The following is a 21,786-nucleotide window of genomic DNA, read 5'->3' as shown; positions in this document are numbered from 1 at the left end:
CAACCTGTGGAGCTCCTTGCCAGAGAAGGCTGTGAAGGCTAGGACTATAACAGAGTTTAAAAAAGAGCTAGATAAATTCATGGAGGTTAGGTCCATAAAATGCTATTAGCCAGGGGATAAGGAATGGTGCCCCTGATCTGTTTGTTAAAGGCTAGAGAAGGATGGCAGGAGACAAATCGCTTGATCATTGACTTCGGTCAACCCCTTCTGGGGCACCTGGCACTGGCCACTGTCAGCAGACAGAATACTGAGCTAGATGGTCTGACCCAGTATGACTATTCTTATGTTCTTATGTTCTTTCCAAAGGGAGAGTTAAAAGAGCTTGAGGGTACCTCACAGGAAGGAATTACCAAATGTGGCTTCCTGGATTCTCAAAGGGATTTTCTTTGGGGGCAAGATATTTTTAAAGTTTCTTGCAGGCCCTCACCTTCTGCACTCAAAGTGTGAGAGTGGGAAACAGCCTTAATAGTATTAAAACCCCAACTTCTAGAGCTATGTAGTTACCAGAAAATCTCAGAATTCATTAAAATAAGTAAGTTTCTAGCCCTCATGGTTGTAGAGAGAAATTTGCAAATATGATCTGAATGCTCAGTAAAGGCTCAAATCCCAGAAGGCAATTAAAAGAGAACCCAACTTTTATTTATCTATTCAATCTCATTATTTTAAAATCAGTCACATGATTTCGGGGCCTTTACTCATATTTTTGAATGCCCTGTGTATTTTAGTGCCAGCTTTGAAGGGTCACTCACAGTGAGACTTAGCCTTCTAACTGCCTAAGATAGGTTTTGAAAGTGAGACTTAGGTTCCTTAGTAATTTGGGCATCTTTAAAAATTTCCCCCATATTTTCCAACTGCAGGACGAGAGTGACTTAAATAGGAGTTTCTCATATACTGTCCTAGGTTTGAGGAGTTATCCATACTATGACTTTCTATTGGAGTTTTTCACTCAATCAAATGTGTTTCGAGAGACAAATCACACAGTGAAAATATCGAATAGCAAATAATTTCACTGGAAAGAGCTGGTGAGCAACATACAGGCCACAAACATGTTCATATAAACATTTGTAGAGCAAGTCCAAATATCCAAAAACCAAAACAGAGTTTGACCAAGAACTGTCAAAACAAAGCCATTTCCTGTTTTCTTATTTCAAAACTATTCTGAGATATAACTAGATTGTCCAAGACATGAGGGCAAAAATAATAAAGATCAAACTACCAAATCTTTGGGTAAATAGGAGAGACACATTATGGTGTCCTTAATCATGTTCATGTTTGTCTTTTGCAGGGTGGGAATAATGCAGGCCACACTGTCGTCGTCGATGGGAAGGAATATGATTTTCATCTCTTTCCTAGTGGCATAATTAATACAAAGGCAATTTCGTTCATTGGTAAGATAAATGTCTCGTCCTTTTCAAAAGTTAATGTTGCACGGAAAGCAATCATAGGGGTTTACAAAACTAGCGAACAAAAACATGAAAGAGTGTTAGTAAAGATTCTTTTGATTTCGGCTGCTTTATTTTTATTTCTGCAAATTGAACCTCGGTAATCTGGACTTCCCAAGTCCAGCCACACCGCTGGTCCAGCATCATCAGTGACCCTGTGGGTGTTCCCAGGCAGGATTACTCCCGGGGAAATAACAGCGAGCTGGGGTAATGGAATCCTGGTGCCCTGACAGCTGGGAGCGGAGCCCTGGAGCCAGCATTGACCTTCCCGTTGGTCTGTCAGATTCCCAGGTTGCCATAAGTAACACCAAGTTATTTCTTGTTCAGCGTCATTTTAATCTCTCTCTCTCTCTCTCTCATATATAGATATATATTAGAGTGGCCTGTCTGTGTCTGTCTGCGAGTCCATTTGTTCAAGACCTCCTCCAAAATTCTAAGAGCTAGGGCCACCAGATTTGATATGCAGCTTCCTCTTCTCCTAACTTAAATCAAGGTTAGGGGTGTTAAAAATCGCGTATTAAAGTAACCGTGTTACTGCTGAAAATCTCAGCTCTGCAGTACAAAGCGTAGCTTTATTTTCATTTTATTAACTTTAAATGCCTTCTGGGTTATAAAGCTTAGCTGTATACTGTAGAGCCCGCAAGGAAACCTCCCCAGGAGCGGGGCTGTCAGTCCCTGCTGGCCCAGCTCTTGGGGAGGAGGCTACACTGTGGCAGCAAAGCCTTCTCCTCAGGAGCAGAATGGGCAGCCCTTGCCTGCCTAGCTCCTGGGGAGGTGGCTTTGCTGCCCTGTTGGCTTTGAATCAAACCCAGAATTCAGACTTGATGTAAACAGGTACAATTCTGTTCATTTTAATGGACCTGCACCTGTTTATACCACTTGTGAATTTGACTCCAGTGGTTCAGTTAATAATGATCATAGAGTATTCTTCAGGTCTAGGAAAGTTTTAATAGTTTTTTTTTGTACAAAATATGTTTACATGAGTCATTTTGAAGTATGGGTATTCTCTATCCCTGTTTTTTTTTAAATAAATCTTTTGTGTTTTCCCAAAGGTAATGGGGTGGTTATACATTTACCAGGATTGTTTGAAGAAGCTGAAAAAAATGAAAAAAAAGGTTTGTATTAAGTAACTTGGCAAAAAGCTTTTTTAAATGATAGCTAAATCAAAGTACATTTCAGACTCAGCTTTTGACAGCTTACCATAGTCTGTAAAACAAATTTCCAGATTTTAAATAATTTAGAAATCACTCCCTTCTTATTCTGAGGGGCCCCCTTTTTTCTCCACTCAAGATCATCTCATTTGAAGAAGTGGGTTTTGCCCACGAAAGTTCATGTTACTATACATATATTTTTTGTTAGTAAGGTGCCACAGGACTACTCGTTTTTAAACTTACAGATTAACACAGCTACCCTTCTGGGGCTACGTCTAGACTGCAAGCTTCTTTCCGAAGAAGCTTTTCTGGTAGAGATCTTCTGAAAAATCTTCTTCCAAAAGAGAGTGTTCACACAGCAAAAGTGCATTGAAAAAGCGATCTGCTTTTTCGACAGATAGCATCCACACTGAATGGACGCTATCTCGCATTTCAGCAGTGATTACTATGGACGGAGTGGCCACCAGGGCACCTGTGCTTTTTCCCTCTTTCCTCTTCTTTCCAAAGAACTCCCTCTTCCCCATCCACACACGCCTTTTTCCGAAAGAGCTCTTTCAGAAAAAGTTTTTTTCCTTGTAGAAAAAGGTTTACCAGTGTCAGAAAAACCCCTCTGTTCTTTTGATTTTTTGTCAAAAGAACGCGATTGCAGTGTGGATGTAAGTGAAGTTTTTTCAGAAAAACAGCCATTTTCATGAAAAAAACTGTAGTGTAGACATAGCCTGAGACTTTCAAAATACAGTGTGTAAGTGTTTCAGACTCATGGACAAATATTCAAGAACAGTCTCTGTGTTTCATGGGTGTAGGTATTTGCTGCAAGAAAATATAAGATGAAATCCTGGATCCATTGAAGTCAGTGGCAAAAATCCATTGACTTTAATCAAGCAAGGATTTCTGTGTCCCAGGTTCAGTGCAGAAATGTTTGTAATTGCAAATTCTTTGTTTTGGTGGGAACAAATAAAAAATTTGATTAAAGCATTTTTATAGACAAGCAGTAGTTTGAAAAAAAATTAAACAGTAGTGTTAATAGTTTTTTATTTAATTATAACCAACATTGAATGTATGCTGCAGTGTAATGGCATTATAAAAAATACCCGATATCTTTGTCCATACCATAATCAGAAAGTATTGTCCAGTTGAAAACAATTGACATTAAAACAGTTTATTAAGAGAACATGATGACTTAGGAATTGTGTTCTAACCAAAATTTTTTGTATTCAATTTAAAGTAAACTAGACATCTGGATTTGCAATATATTTAATAAGAAAATGAATGAGAAGACAGATACTGGAAAACTAAAAGTAAATGTCCAATCTTACAACTTCAGAGAATTACAAATCTTAAGCCTTTTAATATATACCTTCTGACAGGTTTAAAGGAGTGGGAAAAACGACTCATCATATCAGACAGAGCACACATTGGTAAGTATTTTTTCAAAGTGAAGATTAAAAGCACTGAAATGACTGATAGGAAATGCAAATGAGAGCCCAGCTTATGTGTTCAAATCTTACCTTGCAAAGCAATTATTTGTATTTAATATTGCTTCTTCTTATGCTATAGGCAAAAAGTAAAGTTTACTGATCATATATTAATTGAATTGATAGTGCCTAATATATTGTTGTACTAATATACTGTACTATTGTTTTCATAATATTTTGTAATACTTCATGTGAGAACAATGTACATTCCGCAATCAGGAAGGCTTTTGCACTTAGCCCTTAAATTATAGATATCTATGTCTTTTTTGTTTTGTTTTCTAAACGTTTTTCTCCTTTGGTGTCCCATCTTGTTCCTGTGGTTTTCCTTTGCTGCATAGTGTTTGACTTTCATCAGGCAGTTGATGGACTTCAAGAAGTGCAGCGTCAAGCGCAAGAGGGAAAAAAGTAATTATATACCAGCACCTTTATTCCACACACATCCCTCACACTCTTGGGGCTTTCTACCGAGCTGAGCTGAGCCAGACCCAGAGATTGAGGCCTTTTCTGCACACAGTGCATAGTAGCAATAATTAGGGTGTTTACTCCAATATCTATCATTATACAAAATTAGAGCTATATTCATAAAACAGTCTTCTCCATTTCAAAACATTTCCCTAAAATGTAGAAACGTTTTGATAAAATTCACTAGCATAAAATATTGTATACATACATTTAGACACACTTTTTTTGTTTGTTTACTTAGTATTGGTACAACAAAGAAAGGAATTGGACCAACGTATTCTTCCAAAGCTGCAAGAACAGGCCTTCGTATTTGTGACCTCCTTTCAGATTTTGATGAATTTTCTTCAAGGTACAATTATTAACGATTCTAAAATAGTTCATCGAGGAGTTCAACTTGTTGGATGACAAGTTGGCTTTGTAAGGGGACATTGTTAAACTAGTATGTATGAGTTGGTGTGCAAATTCTTCAAATAAAAAAAATTAAGGAAGTAGATGGAAGGGAAATTTTAGTAGATGTTTCTTGTGTGGTTCACAGCTTCCAGTCAGTTTACATAACAAGGGCATATTTATATTCATATGTGAGTTGTATATATTTTCACTGGAGAACTTTTACCATACCTATTTGATGGTGACAACTGAGTTGTTGCCAAAGATTTTTAAAACAGTACCTACTGTAGGTTGTGCATATGCAAGTTTTTGATGTTTTGCAGGTTCAAGAATCTGGCACACCAGTACAAGTCAATGTTTCCCACATTGGAAATAGACATAGAAGGGCAACTGAAAAAACTAAAGGTAAAGATTTAATACTGGGGAAGATTCATATAGTCATAGATTCTAAGGCCAGAAAGTACCACTATGATCATCTAATCTGACCACCTGCATATATAAAGATGTAAAAAGAACCGAAGTAGAAAAATGTTAAAATATAAATCCAGCTGAAAACGTGTCTGAACTATGTCTTATCAAAATTATTAAAAATAGTAAAACTACAAAAATTATAAATCATAATAAGGAAATACATACCGATAGCATCATATAACCTATGAAATTACAGTAAAAGCTATATTTTATCATAGAATGCTCTCAGGTAAGGAGTATTAAGAATAAGTCTTAATAAAAAAGATGTTCAAAATATAGTTTTTATTCTAATGTAACATGTATCAATATAAAATGACCATGTTTATTAAAGAAAGCTGGGCAATACAGACTTGCAGTCATTTTTCTCATCCTTCTGCCCGTGACTGAATTCTAAGGTATCTAAGACACTTCCAGGCCTGTTGCAGTACTGTTTTTGCACACAGCATCTCTGTCTCATTCATATATTCCTTAGTTTGGTTAAATTATGTTCCAGTTACAGTATGATGTAGTGTGTATCTCAGCAGTAATGATGTACTAATATAGAAATGGTATACAACATTTTGAGAGTAATAGTCGTGTGTGTGTGTGTGTGTGTGTGTAACTAAGTACAGATCTTTTCTATGGCATGATAATGAATTGTTGGTATGTTATTTGTGAGTTTTTACAGCTTATCATATTGCTCATTGCTCTAGCCATTCTGGTAGCATTATTTGGTGAAATGTACATATTGAAACTTTCAGGGATATGCTGAAAAAATAAGACCAATGGTCCGAGATGGTGTTTATTTTATGTATGAAGCTCTTCATGGTTCCCCAAAGAAAATTCTTATTGAAGGTGCCAATGCTGCACTACTTGACATTGACTTTGGTAAGTTACACTATAAAGTAGGTTTAACTCCTGCGAGATGGCTTGTTTCCATTTGCTTTTTCATCAGCTTTTCTAACAGTAGGAAATCAGAAAATAAATCCTCTTATTATATCATTTGTGGATGGTTGGGAGAATGGTCAGAACTTTATTGCATTTTTCATAATTCTGGAGTAAACATTACTGTTCAGGCAAATAGCAGTTGAGCACAAATTCACTGGCTGATGATTCTGCAAGATATGCTAAAGGAGGTGGTTTTGCTTCTGTGGGCCCTTACATGAAATTGTGTCATCCTAAATCCAATCAAAGTGAAAGCTTTATCAGGTTCAATATTCGAATATTAGCTTTGAGGAAGTGGTAGATGTGGTATTTCTTGACTGTATTAAGGCTTTTGATGCTGTCTCGAACGACTTCTTTATAAACAAACTAGGATAATGCATAATGCAGCTTAGATAGAGCTATTGTATGGTGCGTGCATATCTGGTTAGAAAATCCTTCCCAGCGAGTAGTTATCAGTGTTTCATAGTCAAGTTGGAAGGACATATCAAGTGGGGACCTGCAAAGACTAGTCCTAGGTTCAGTCCTGTTCAATATCTTTGTCACTGATTTAGATAATGGTATTGAGAGCAAATTTACAAAGTTTATGGATGTTGCCACGCTGGGAGGGGTTGCAAGTGCTTTGGAAGATAAGATTGTAATTCAAAATGATCTGGACAAATGAGTAATGGTCTGAAGTAAATGGATTAAAATTCAATAAGGACAAATGCTAAATATTCCTCTTGGAAGGAACAATCAGTTGCCTACAAACAAAATGGGAAACTACGTCTAGAAAGGAGTAATGTGGGAAGGGATCTGGGGGGGTCACAAGCTAAATATGAGTCAACAGTGTAATGCTGTTGCAAAAACAGCAAACATAATTCTGGGATGTGTTAACAGGAATGTTGCAAGCAAGATACAAGAAGTGATTCTTCTGCTGTACTCGGCACTGAGAATGTCTCAGCTGGAGTATTATGTTACTTTCTGGGCATCATATTTCAGGAAAGATGTGGAGACAGTCCAGAGGAGAAAGTACAAAGGAGAGGCACAAAAATTATTTAAAAACTAGCAAACAGGACCTGTGAGGAAAGATTTTTAAAAAGGGGTTTGTTTAGTCTGGAGAAGAGATGACTGAGAGGGGACACTATAGTTTTCGAGTATATGAAAGGGTGTTACAAGGAGGAGAAAGAAAAACTATTTTTGTTATCCTCTGAGGAATAGGGCAAGAAGCAAAAGCCTTAAACTGCAGTAAGGGAGGTTTAGGTTGGAAATTATGAAAAGTGTCCTAACAGTGAGAGTAGTTAAGTACTAAATTTTCTAGGGAAGTTGTGGAATCTCCATTATTGTAGGTTTTTAAGAACTGGTTAGAGAAACACCTGTCAGGGATAGTCTGAATAATACTTAGTCCTAACTTGAATGCAGGGGACTGGACTAGAAGACCTTTCAGGGTCTCTTCCTGTCCTGTGATTTGACCTCTAAGGATAAAAGATTGGTGCACTACAGTTAACAAGGAGAAATCTACTTATATGTATAGTCACCAATATTTCTATTAGTAGAAAGGTGGCAAAATAAGCTTCACCAATGAGGAACATGAAATGGGAACTCCCTGGAGAATATCATTCTGCAGGCTTTGAAATCAGAGTTGGATGCTTGCAACTGATACAAAACTGGCTCCTATGCTTTAGCACAGGAAAAAAACCCATGCTTCTTACTCTGGTATTCTAAAATGTCAAGGGATTCACCTCTCAGCAGGAAGATATGTAGAAACCCGGAAGAAATGTATCTGATATCATCCCTTCAAAATGCAAATCCTGCTGAGGAGCCAAATGGAGAGAGTTGCCTTCACAACTGTCAAACACCATGTGTGAGGGAGTCACATATAATGATACTTCCAATCCCTAACATTTAATCTTTCCATCTGCTGTGTGACTGCCTGATTAAACCTGTGACAGTTGGAGGAGCTGCAAGTTGACCTAACTGACTACAGTGATGGTTCCTCTTCAGACTATCAAATCATGGAAATGTAAGGCTAGAAAGGACCTCAAGAGGTCTTGAAGTAGAGACCCCTCCTCTGAGACAGGACCAGGTAAATCATTCTAGACCACCCCTGACAGGTTTGACCAACATCTTAAAAGCCTCCAAATATGGTGATTCCATAACCTCCCACGGAAGATTATTCCAAAGCTTAAATACCCTTAAGATTAAAAAGTTTTTTCCTAATATCTAACCTAAACCTCTCTTGCTGCAGATTAAGTGCATTGCTTTTTATCCTACCTTGAATAGACATCGAGAACAACTGATCACTGTCCTCTTTGTAATAGCCCTTAATCTGTTTAAACAGGTCCTCCTGCTTTAGTTGTCTTTTCTCAATATTAAACATGTCCAGTTTTTTTAACTGTTCTTCCTAGATTAGGTACTGTTATAGGTCTGTGTACTTAGCAGTCCATAGGATGGTAGAATTCTAAGGCTGTTTGATGTAGCAATATTGTATATGTGGACTGCAGATTGCCACATCTTCTTTCATCTTTTATATTTTGTGCTCTATGGCTGAAGACAAGATTTTTCTGCCCTAATGGTGCAGAGTTCTGCATGGAATGAACAGGATACATACCGTGCATGGGACAAACTTTCCCTCCTCTTCAAGCTTGCCCAAGAGTTACTAATGTCCTTGTACTCTGGAATTGTGGTCTGAGGGGTTTCCTGTGCTCCATTGCAGCGATGATTTGGGGTGATTACTGATCAGGCAATGGTCAGTCAGCAACAAAAACAACCCTTGACCTATGGCAACATCCACAGTGTACAGCATGGTTACTCGGGCAGTGCACCAGTAACAGGATTTGCTTCAGAGGTTAGAGGTGAAATCCTGGCCCCATTTTAGTCAGTGGCAGTTTTGCATGCATGCATGCATGCTGCAGTTAGTCAGGAGAAGTCAGGATTTACTGCCGAGGTGTCCTCAAAGGTCTCTGGCTCCGTTGATAATGATAACCAGAAGGCTGCTTGCATGTGTGCTCAGTGATGTGGGCTGTGTCAACTTGTGCACTTAGTCTCTATGGCAGACCCCAAGAGAGTCTCCAGGGTAGTGGGACTGTCTGATCCACATAAATGTGGCTTTGCGATCCAGGCTCTTTTGTGGCTTTTCAGGCCAAACTAAGTGGGGAGGGTGGCACACCCCCAAGCAGCTGCTTTCCCAGGTATTGCACATTGTAGCATGGAAGGCTGGCTTATGACTGTCTTCCTGACAGCCATTCATAAATGAAATATAAGTGACTGTGTGCATTACATGTCCTTGAATGGGCCTTCTGAATCAGGATACATTTTCTGAAAGAACTGTGGTTTTCTTCATGTGGCAGAGCTCACATTTTGGGCACTCTGAAAGCCTCCTTATATACTATGGAAGCACAAGTCAGTAAAGTTAATTAAATTTAAATTAAGTTATCTTTCAATTTCTAAGTAAACTTTAAAGAAATATACACATGAAGCTTCTCTGATCATCAAGTGGGAGTAATGGGGGAGCAGAGCTCAGCTTTATCTGCTAAATTGCTACCTCTCCTCACCTTGACTTGGGTAAGCAGCATTTCTTCCTCCTCCTTGACTAGTGTGGAGAGAGCTTCTCCTGTTTTAGCCACTGAGGGTAACCAGATACAGATACAGATGCAAGCCCATCTTTGATTAATACAAGGCAGAGGCAGCCTTTGTTTTCCATCGCCGCTGAAACAAGGTTGTGATGTTTTGTTTTTTGGCAGGCACATACCCATTTGTGACTTCATCAAACTGTACCGTGGGTGGTGTGTGCACCGGACTCGGTATTCCTCCGCAGAATATTGGTGAAGTATACGGTGTGGTGAAGGCATACACTACGAGAGTGGGAATTGGAGCCTTTCCCACTGAGCAGATAAATGTAGGTTTAACATTACAGAGTGTAATCTACACAGTAAATGAGAAATAAGATCAATGGGATAGACTGTTAAGGATAATTGCCTCCTGCTGACACACAAAGGCCAAGACATCGTCAAGGGACCAAATTCATCCCTAGTGTAACTCAGCTGAAAGCAACCTGCGATATTTATTGTCAAACCAGTCATCACTGATGCGATGACATTCTATTATGTCTGTAGTGCTGTCATAATAAATCAGAGATAGACAATAGACATTTTTTCCATTGTTGTATGCAGTGGTGTTGTAGCCATGTCGGTCCCAGGATATTAGAGAGACAAGGTGGGTGAGGTAGTATCTTTTCTTGGACCAGCTTTTGTTGGTGAGAGACAAGCTTTCAAACTCACACAGAGCTCTTCTTCAGTTCTGGGAAATGTACTCAGAGTGTCACAGTTAAATGTAAGATGTAACAGATTGCTTAGCACGCTCATATGAGGTATCAAAAAACGACAGCCCATACTCTAGTCTATGGGAACCCCATTCTGAAAAAAAACTTTCCTGAATCCCCTCTTCTGGTCTTCAAACCCCTAAATCATTTCAGGCTCATGCTCAGAAGCATGCTATCCCACACGGAACAGGACACATCTGCTGAAACCAGCCCTGGACCCCGCCAAAACAACAAATGTAAAGCCTGCAGACTTATCTCCACTGCTACAAAAATCAGCTCCCACCACAGTGAACTTTTCAAGTTCCATGAGTCGTACAAATGCCTGTCTCAACATGTGGTGTACTTTAACTGTCCCAATAACAACTGTGCAGTTGAAACCAGATAATGAACTCACACAGATGAACTCACACAGGAAAATGATAAAAACACCATTATTACCTGTGGGTGAACATTTCTCACAAGCGATTACTCTGACTCTGACCTCTCAATCCTCCTCTTCAAAGGAACACTTCCATATGATAAATCTGGGAGCTAAAATTCATAACTTTGCTAGACACTAAAATCATGGACTAGATAGAGACACTAGATTTATGGCTTATTACAACAAGGTGTAACTGATTAACGATAGTCCCCCCCAGTTGCTTTACCTTCCCTCCCTCCCTCCCTGACTATAGAGGTATGTAAGGGGAACTTCTGGAATGGCCTCTTGCAATATGTATTAGCTATTTACACTAAACAATCTGTTCCACCTTTTATTTAGCTGTGATACACTGAAGTTTCCCAAACCTGAAGAAGAGCTCTGTGTAAGCTTGAAAGCTTTTCCTCTCATCAATAGATGCAGCTCTGATAAAAGAAATTACTTCACCCACCTTGTGTCTCTGGTATAAATGCCATTTTTTCTCATGGCTATTGGTGCAGTTACACTGGCAATTTTTGTTGGCCAGAGCCTCCAGGTCTCCATCAAGCAAAACTAAAGTTGCTTTACTAGTAGTTTTGGCTGTGTAAGAAGGACTTGGAAACTGCAGGTTATAGTCTTGTGTTATTGACAATATAATGTATTCTGAATGATATAGACTAGATCAGGTATGTGCTTCAGCCAATTATGCCAAAGTGTCTTCATTAAAAATGCAGAGTGGATATCAGGGAACTGGATGACTCAGATTAATTATGAGATGGACATCCATAAACTTCTAGGTTGTTGGTCAGAATCGTCTTTAATATTATAGTGACTAAATCCCATTCTCTAATGGAGGCAATGAAATGAACTGCTGGTAAGATTCAGTTCCTCATGGAAAGTTTTTTTTTCTTTTTGTTCACATAACAAAAAAGCTGCCATCCCAATGGGCACCAGCTGGCATATTTAGTTATTTGTAATACCAGAATGCCCAGGAGCCCAGTCCTGGACCAAGATCCCCTTGTGCTAGGCTCTGTGAAACACAGAACAAAAAGATTGTTGCTGCCACCAAAAAGCTTATGGCCTAAATATAAGACAAAAGCAAATAAATAAATACAGATAACTTGATGATTACTGGTTCTGTTCATTCCCTCTGGGACAGCTGGCATTGGCCACTGTTGGAAGAACTGATAAGAAGATTTTCTTATCATATGAAGAAGGAATATGGGTTCCTCCAAAATAAGAACCAGTCATACCGGAGCACACTGAGGGCATATTGTGGGAAAAGTCATAATGTTGATGCTGTGTTGTACCAGTTTCTGAAGATAGGAGCATTAGTTTCAACTGAAGTCTCCCTAATTTAAGAGAACTAAAATTTACTTTAAAAAAAATTGATTCGACTGGCTGAGATTTGTTACTTCTGTTGTTGAAATACCATCCATGTTTCTTTATCCTTCTGTAGGAAATTGGAGACCTCTTGCAGTCCCGAGGCCATGAATGGGGTGTAACCACAGGCAGAAAAAGGCGCTGTGGCTGGTTAGATCTTGTGATTTTGAGATATGCTCACATGATCAATGGATTCACTGCGTAAGCATCACAGATTTTGCGCTACATTTGGAACTGATAATTTTGTTCTCCACAGAATAAATTATGTAGGTAATGTTAATATCAGTGCAGTTAAATGTTATGTTTTAAGCTGTAATGCAATAGAATGCTGTCATAGGGAAAATAATCGCCAACTGCTACATAAATGCCCATGTAATGCTAAAATGTTTATTCTTAGACTTAGCAACTTTGTGTAATATGATGACATTCTGGTACAATTAGTCTATTTTATTCTGCACCAAATGACTGATGTTGAATGAATCAGTGAAGCAGTTTGCTGTAGCATCAGTTGTTCCCTCTCTCATTCTCTACCTCATTCTGTCATTCTCTACCTAGTACATTCGGAAAGATGCCCATTGACTCTAGTAGACATTGTAGAGTGCATGACAAAAATCCACAGGATCTATGTAATGCCTCAGCTTTTAAATGGTTCCTTGGAGGTATCCCATCAGTGTGCCAGGCACTAAAGGTCCCACTTTTCCTTAAGGGTAGGCCTCACGGCCTCAGCAGTTCCAAGGTGGAGCCTCTGGGCTCCCGCACTCTAGCTTCTCATTTTGTGCTCTGCCCATTCAGTCGTGCTCCCAGAGACTTTTGTTCAGGGACTTGCACCCTCTTCAGGGATCAATGCACCTCCTCGAGAATTTGCAGTGTCACCAGGTAGTATTTTCAAAACAGAGTAGGGCTTATTCGTGGTTTGAAACACAGCATTGGGAGGTCTTGAGGTTTTCACAGTGAAACAAATGTTAAGGCATAGTTCATACTGGCCAATTCCAGGGCTCCCTCTTGAGCCATCTTAATTTCCTTTATCTCAATCTGTATCTCAGTCCCTTTTTCTCAGGCTATGCCTACACTAGCACTTTTATCAGTCGGGGTATGAAAAAAACACCCCTGACTGACATAAGTTTCACCTACAGAAGCACCAGTGTAGACTGCTATATTGGCAGGAGACACTCTCCTGCTGACATAGCTACCACGGCTCATTGGGTGGCTTAATTATGTCAGCTTAGAGTGGGTACATGGGAGACCTTACAATAGCACAGCTGCAGCAATACAGCTGTGCCACTGTAAGGTAGACATAGCCTTGGTCCCAGGTGGGAATTCTGAATCTCTTAGTTCTTATCAACCCCTTCTGGTCACCTCACCACATTGTCTTCCTGCTGAGTTCATGTGTGCTCCAGTCAGTCAATCTGGGAGTCTCCTGGTTAAGTGTCAATTGTTCAATCTTCTCTAGGGCCTTCCATTGATATGGGTTGATCCCAGCCAGTCCTTAATGCAGAACTTCCAAAGCTTTTTGCTGGCACAATCCCATTTTAATGAAGTATTTCCTGTTAGGACCTCAGAAAGCATGAATGATACCATTTTGAAGAACAAAATGGCATCCTCCGTACACTAGGGATCACCACAATGAAATCTGCTGGTGATACAACCCCATTTGGGCTCGTGACCCACAGATTGGGAATCACTGTCCTAATGATCCATTCATGTTGCCCCAGATAGCTACTGCTATACCATTGTAGCATGGTAATGTAGACACTCGCTATAGTTACAAAAGGTGTTTTTCTGATGCTGTAGAAAATCCCACCTCCTCACCCCCAGAAGGTGGTAGCTGTTTCAACAGAAGAATTCTTCTTTTGACATAGCAGTGCATATACTGGGGCTTAAGTCAGCTTCACTATGTCTCTAAAAGCCCTAATCTACACTAGGGTTTTATTTTGAAATAACTCCCCTTAGTTGAATTAATAAGCAGAGCGTCCACACTACCAAACCCGTTACTTCAAAATAATGGGCTGCTTATTTCAAAATCTGTACTTCTGCTTTCCTCAGGGAATAAAGCTAATTTTGAAATAGTTATTTCGAAATAGCAGTAGTGTGGACACTCCAGTACTGCTATTTTGAAATAACTACTCCCCAGAGTAATTCGAACTAATTACTCCCCAATGCTTCCTGGGGCTCTTAAGTCGAGGTAGTCTGTCCACATTAATGGAGCTTGCCTCAGACTAATTTCAAGGCTTCCCCATAGTGTGGACATGTTATTTTGATTTTGGAATTTCAGAAGTTATTAAATCAATTTTAGTTATTTCAAAATAGTTTCCTAGTGTAGACATGTTCTGAGGGGAATGAAAATCGAGAATTTTATCAGTTATGAAACAAACATATGAAACAATCTTTCTGCAATAACTAATATGAAAGTTTTGTAACATTATTATTAATCCAAGGCCTTATGTTGCTTTCACCTGTGCATTACCATTCTCTGTGGAAGTGACATTAAAGAACTATATTCTGTTTCCTTTTCAGTTACATGTAATTACTGTTTCCCCCATCCACTAAACTATGTCAATTCTAGAGACTTTGGCCCAGATCCTTAAAGAAATTTGTGCTTCTAACTTCCATTGATTTCAGTGAAAGCTAGATATCTGAATACTTTCAATGACCTGTACCCTTGACACGTAAGCAAGAATGGGAGGTATATGCCAAGGGCTCTCAATCTTTCCAGTCTCCTGCACCCTTTTCAGGAGTCTGATTTGTCTTGCATACCCAAAACTTCACCTCATTTTAAAACTACTTGCTTGCAAAATCAGACATAAATATATAAAAGCATCACAGCCCACTATTAGTGGAAAATGCCTTATTTTCTCCCTTTAGTACTTACATTTCAGAGTATATAGAGCAGTATAAACAACTCATTTTCTATATGAAATTTTAGTTTGTACTAAATGCACTAGAGCTTTTCACATAGCCTGTTGTAAAACTAGATAAATATCTAGATGAGTTGATATACCCCTTGAAAGACCTCTGTGTACTCCTGGTTGAGAAGTTGGAACCACTGCTATATACCATGAATGAAGCAAAGAACAGCAGCCATGTGGATCTCTTTCAAAAATTGTTTCTCCACTAATCTTTACTTTTTAATGACTTTTCCATCTACCCAGACATTGAAAACATGCATATATATGGCCAGATCATTAGATGACTGATGCAAGGATCAGTGGAACAAAACCTATAGATATCAGCTGGGGCTCAGGCATGATTTTTTTAACATATTTGGCTACTATTTTCAAGTACAGTTCTGCTTTGAAAAGTGACTGCAAAAAATGGCATCATAAGATTCTACTGTTTATCTCTTGGAGATTTCTACATGAACCCAGGCTGTCAATTCAATAAACTAACTAAACTGGGAATCTGAAAGTCAAGGTGGGATCTTTCCTGATTGCATATCATCAGCATTAATAAAGGTTCTGTTGGCCAAATTATGCCATCCGTGGTTTACACAGTGGTAAGTGATTGGCCCTGTAACTGGAACTTATTAAACAATTCTTTTAATGCACAACAAAATAGAATTCAGCTCTTTCTCTCTTAGCCTTGTTGGTTCTGCAGGGATAACCTGAGTAAACAGTAGTATGACTAAGGTAAGATGTGTATATTAGTACAGGAGCCAGGCCTGATAATTAAAGGATGTGATTGAATATACTGTTATTCATATGAGCAGGCAAACATGTGGAGGTTAAGTGCAGTAATTTGGTCATCACAAAGACATAAGTTGAATGAATAAAGTTCGGATTCTAATATGTCTTCCTTTACACTGGGTTGGCTGAGCTTGGTCTATGCAGACAAGAGTAGAAAAAGCAGGTGGAAGGGATTAAAGATAATGATGATAGAAGGATTCAACTTATGCGTAACTTTATCCATTGTTTTTCTGGACAGTCTGGCATTAACAAAACTGGATATTCTGGATGTCCTTGATGAGATTAAAATTGGTATTGCTTACAAACTAGCTGGAAAAAGAATTCCATATTTTCCAGGTATGTTTTTTTTTAAAGGCTTGATAATCACTTCTTCTTTCTCTTCTGTTTTTTATATTTAAAAACCACACCTGGTTCTCTGTTGCCCAGCACTTTGTAGGAATTTTCACAATAACAAAGTGGTGTAAAATGCTCCCACCAAATCAGAATAGTAGCATTTTAAAGTTTGCACAGCTTTGTACAAGTGTAAACAAATTCAAGGTGGACAATGGAAAACATATTGTGTTGTAAAAGATGAGATATGAACATAAACAGCTTTGATCTCTTTGCAGAATATTATAATTAGCAACAATAGACATTTTAGTTAATAAAAGAGTTTCTCCCATTGACCCAGCACGTGAACTCTGTGTTAAGTAGATCTAAGCTATGTCAACTTGAGTTACGCTACTAATATAATTCAAATTGCATAGCTTAGATCATCTTTTCTATATAGTATAGACTTGCCCGAAGTGCCCTACTACACCAACATAATAACAAATTGGTCCTGCCATGAGAGCAGGGGACTGGACTCGATGACCTCTTGAGGTCCCTTCCTGTCCTAGTATTCTATGATTCCATAATAACTCCAATAGGCTTATGTTGGTGTAGTTATGTTCCTTATATCAGCTCTTGGCTGTCCCTAGCCAGGCTGCTGTCAGCTCTCCACTCCTCGCTGGGCTGCCACCCAGACTCACTTCTGGGAGCCTTACTGTCCCTTCCACCTCCCAGTCCCAGCTCCCTGCTGGGAGCACAGCAACCAGCCTGACTCTGGGTGGGGATATCTCTGCCAGCGGCGATAAGCCCTGTGCGGCTGCCCTTCTTTCCCTGCTGTGATAAGAAGCCCAGGAGGCAGCTGGGCTCCTGGCAGGGAGCTGTATGTTCTGGCTCTCAGCCCCTCAGACTGCCTCTCTGCAGTCAGTGGAAGCACTCCTGGAGAGGATGTGCAGCACTGACAGAAGGAGGGTAGTGTGGACATAGGTCGACTTACGTTTGTAGTGTAAACATGCTCTTCATTTGTCTTGGGATATACAGTCAACAACAGTACTGGTAAATAGAGTGAACTGACAGCCCAACATTACAAACGTTCCTTTGTCAAAGTCATTTTTTTCATTTTTAAAAAATATTCATTAACGTTTTTCTGCTTAAACTCCGCGGACATGAATTTTTAAAGTGGAGCTGTTGTATCCTTACTTGTTGCTAATTGTGCTTTTGCAGCTAATCAGGAGATACTGCAGAAGGTGGAAGTGGAGTATGAAACAATGCCAGGGTGGAAGACTGACACAACTGGAGCAAGGAAATGGGAAGATCTCCCATCCAAAGCACAGAATTATATTCGATGTGTGGAAAACCATGTTGGAGTGGCAGGTAAATGTCTTTTCACCTGTGCTCGTGGAGAGACCACTGCACGTACACAAGGCTGTGAATGAATACTTTACCAGCTAGCCAGCAAAGAGCTTTGATGGGGCCTGAAGTAAGGATGTTAAAGACTAGTCGACTATCCAGTAAGCATTTGCTTATCGGATAATAATGTTGACTAGTTGACTAGTCATTCCTCCGCCCCCCCTTGAGGCCTCTATGAAACAGAGGGCACTTTGAAACCCCAAGGCAGCAGCTGCACCTGGGATCAGTTGTGTGGCGGGCTGCCCCTTTAAAACTCCACCTCTGTGTAGATTCAGAGGGGCAGCCCTGGAGCCTGGGGTCAGCTGGGGATTCCCAGCTGATCCCGGGCTCCCTGCGACATTTCCCTGAAATCCGGAATCAGCTGGGGAGTCCCCAGCTGACTCTGGGTTCCACGCGGCACTTCTCTGGAACCCAGGGTCAGCTGGGGACTCCTGAGTCCTGGAGAACTTCTCTGGGTGAACCCTGCCAGATAGTTGGAATAATTATCCCATCTGCATAATCATTTTAAAATGAAGAGACAGCCTCCATATTTAACCATGCTATGGTGTTTGTCTCGTAGGTTTTATGTCCACATCGAGATGACTTTACACAGGTTGGACCTCCTTCTTCCAGCACCCTCGGGATCTGACTGGTCCCGAACAAGGGGATTTGCTGAACAAGGGGAGGTCCCTCCCAACATGGCTCACGCTGCCCCCTGCTAGGACTCCAGCCAAGCCCCACTGTTGCCTGCCCAGCCATGGCTCCCCAGGCTGCAGCTCTGTGGCTTCTGGAGCTGCCAGGCTCTGAAGCTGCCATGGCTTGTGGGTCTGCCGGGGCTCCGCGGCTGCTCTGGCTGCCGGGACTGAGGCTCTGTGGCTACTCAGACTCTGCAGCCACTGCCAGCTCCCCACTACCACTGGGCAGCGGGGGCCAGAACTCCCTGCTGCACCCTGCTCCCTCAACATGGTGCTCCTGGCTGAGTCATGCCCCGGCTCCTGCCCTGCAGCCCGACCTCCTTATAACTGGACTCTGTGATCCAGGAACATCTGTGGGCCTGCCAGACCATGGATGTTGCCGGACCCCAGAGTCCTGGTTAAGGGAGGCACAACCTGTAGTCTGACAGAATTCTTGCTTTAGATTACCTGGGTTTACCCAGACATCCCATCACCCAAGGTAATAACAGTTGAATATGCAACTGACATGCCTTACTCACTCTTCAGTTAGATCTTTACACTTCAGTGCTTTGTGTTTATGGCATAATTACTCCATGCTTTCAGTGCTCCAGTATACTCTGTGTCAGCAATACAACTGGAGAAAATATTTAACAGAGAAACTTTTTCAGATCTTTGTTGGCAATTTTGTACCAAAATTTCATGTTAAAAGATGAAAATTATGAAAGTGAATTCATTATATTGTTTATGCTTCGTGTGTTCTAATTGTTTCTCTCCATCTTCTCTTCCTCACCAGTAAAATGGGTTGGAGTTGGAAAATCAAGAGAGTCAATGATCCAGCTATTTTAAACAAAGAATTTTTGTGATAAGAAGCCAATGTAATGTTCATCTGTTTCTTACTACTTCTAAATTAAAATGGAAATGCTGTTTAAAGCTAAAATATTATTCTAGGAAACGATTAGAAACAAATATATATATTGTAAACTTTCTTTTATCAGTAAATGCAAATTGTAAGTGATAAAAATCTGTTTGGTAGCCATCATCTTTTTATCCTATACACATGTGCAAAAGCATAAAGAATTCAGTAATTGAATAAGAACAGGAATGAAAAAAACAGTGTTTTTATTTCTTTTTCTTCGACTTGAGCCATGCCACTTTTATGTCCATATGGAATTATTTCTTCAGGCTGATAATACTGACCATTTTGCAGTAGCTACTGAGCATTAGAAAAGTTGAAGGTGTGTTCTTCAAAGGAAAATGTTACAGTTCCTGTTTCTGTATGTTGGCTGCAGTACTACATATACATTGCATTTAAAATTTTCCTGATTATGAAGACCCTCTCAATCCCTAAAATAAGTAAAATTAGGTAAGCCTTTTGATTACACAAAGCAAAGCAAATTCAATTAGCTTGAAGCCTGAGATCTTTTTACAACCTGCTTTAAAAAAGGCAAAGGAGGTTGGGGAGAGAGAAACAACTATGGTTGTATCACAGAGTGATGCAAGCCAGTAATTGAGGTAACTTCTGGGGATGAGCCAACCTGGAGATAGCTGAGCTACCTAAGTAGTTCCTTCAGATCTCCTGTTCACCTAGAGGCACCCCACATGGAGGCTATCAGAGGTGATATACTCCTCACTTGTGCAAAATAAAGGAAATCAGAGGAGTGAAGAAGAGCAAAAAGGGCCCTAAAGCCACAAAAGTGGTGGGGGTGGGAGGGAGTGGAGCCAATGCAGCATGATGAACCTTCTCCCTGAATTTGAGATGTGTCTCCATGCCAACACCATACATCTGGAGCTACCAGGTTTTGTGGAGCATGGGTGGTGAGGCGCTAGAGAGCAGCAGCTGTATGGTGGCATGCTACCCTTTAATCTGGTGGATTTCCAAGCATAAACCTATGCATGATTTAATGTTGCTACTTGCAGCCATAACTCTCTTTCCCAGCTTTTGACCCCATTCAGAAAAATGTAGGCGGTGAAACCTGGTGCTAAAGGAGGGAACATATGGCAGCAGGTCTGATGGGAGTGCTGAACTGTTGCAGCAAGGAAGGTGCAGCAGGGGTTCCAAAATTTCCAGGGATGGATCTGGATTTCCTCATGGATCCTCTGGTTGTGCATGGTTAGAAGGCTGTGCTCTTTGCCTCCTGTGCATGGCCCAAGCCCCTCTGTTAGAGGGGAGAATGCTGCAGTAATTGAATTATTCCAAAAGTTGTGGAATTTTCAGAGCACGTTGACTTTTGGTGGTACCCTTTAGTGCAGAATAGGGAAAAATAAGACCTGTCCATGGACCTCTGAACACTTCCAGATTCAGTTACCCCACATTGTCCCATTCCTAACAATTATCTAGGTATATTTTAACATTTATGGTCTGTTGTATTTTTTTAAAGTAAATATTATATAGGAACAGCTGCAGCATATATAAAGAAGTAGTCAAGCCACGTATATTATTGTATAAAGATGCATTGGGGCTTGTGGTACAGTCCCTCTGAACCTTCCTGTGGCAGCAATACAGTCTCTTTATACCCCCATCCAGCACAGCCTGTGGCTTTGTGGATAGGTACTGGGTTTGTAAAATTTTGGAGGGAGCCAGAAGTCAGAGGATAAAAGCCTTCGATGGGGGACTGAGGAGCAGAGCTGCCTACACTTAGTAAGGCAAGACGTGGCACGGCATAACAGGGGCAGCTGGGCCACATTTGAGTATGATGGTGAGTATCTTCACTAAATCTCAACGCCACTCAAATTTGGCCAACACGCCACCCTTAGCAAAATTCTGGTCATGTCTCTGGCTGGTGCCGGGGCTGGGCCTACTTTCCCCATGATTCCTTATAACCTGGCACCTATGGCTTTATACCACCGTCCAGTCCTTTATGTCCTGTGATTTAAGCACAAGAGCTCCTCTGAGTCCTAACTCTGACTTCTTCAGTGGCCTGTGGCAAGTCATTAAACTTGTTTGCCACAGTTTTGCCATTGGTAAAATGGCAGATAATAACACTTACTTACCTACCTCATATAGATTTTTTTGAGGATTAATTATGATTGGGTCAAATCCTGTGGTACTTACTCTTCTCTTTTGTTAGGCAAAACCCCCTTTGATAGTTGGTGTTCTGCCAGTGTAAGGACTGTAGGATTCAGACCTTATGTAATGTCTGTAAAGTGCTTTTGAAAAGTGTTCTGTAAGTGCTAAGTATTATGAGAAATGTAAAATGTAGCTCATTTTATTAGTTTAAGCACAAGCACTCTTGGCAATGCACAGCTAATCAAGTTTCATTTCCAATGGAGTTCCAAGTTTCATTTCTCATGTAAGTCATCTATGAGATGGTTCAGATTGATTCTTTCTCTCAGCTCATTGTCTTC

General features: G+C 40.3%; 1 protein-coding gene across 1 annotated transcript in view; it reads left to right on the top strand.

The window, feature by feature from the left end:
• ADSS1 (adenylosuccinate synthase 1) overlaps window positions 1-19,537 on the top strand; it is a 37,302-nt gene extending 17,765 nt beyond the window's left edge. Inside the window, exons 2-13 of the mRNA XM_006132418.4 lie at window positions 1,286-1,388; window positions 2,495-2,557; window positions 3,961-4,011; window positions 4,407-4,473; window positions 4,772-4,879; window positions 5,241-5,322; window positions 6,129-6,255; window positions 10,032-10,186; window positions 12,466-12,590; window positions 16,311-16,408; window positions 17,603-17,752; window positions 19,235-19,537. Coding sequence (XP_006132480.1) covers window positions 1,286-1,388; window positions 2,495-2,557; window positions 3,961-4,011; window positions 4,407-4,473; window positions 4,772-4,879; window positions 5,241-5,322; window positions 6,129-6,255; window positions 10,032-10,186; window positions 12,466-12,590; window positions 16,311-16,408; window positions 17,603-17,752; window positions 19,235-19,287 — 1,182 coding nt within the window. The 3' untranslated portion in view covers window positions 19,288-19,537. The remainder of the gene's footprint in view (window positions 1-1,285; window positions 1,389-2,494; window positions 2,558-3,960; window positions 4,012-4,406; window positions 4,474-4,771; window positions 4,880-5,240; window positions 5,323-6,128; window positions 6,256-10,031; window positions 10,187-12,465; window positions 12,591-16,310; window positions 16,409-17,602; window positions 17,753-19,234) is intronic.
• Window positions 19,538-21,786: the final 2,249 nt, after the last annotated feature.

This window comes from Pelodiscus sinensis, chromosome 4 (assembly GCF_049634645.1).
Source record: "Pelodiscus sinensis isolate JC-2024 chromosome 4, ASM4963464v1, whole genome shotgun sequence".
NCBI lineage: Eukaryota > Metazoa > Chordata > Testudines > Trionychidae > Pelodiscus > Pelodiscus sinensis.
The sequence above is the reverse complement of the archived record's forward strand: the minus strand, read 5'-3'. Positions and strand labels throughout refer to the sequence as shown.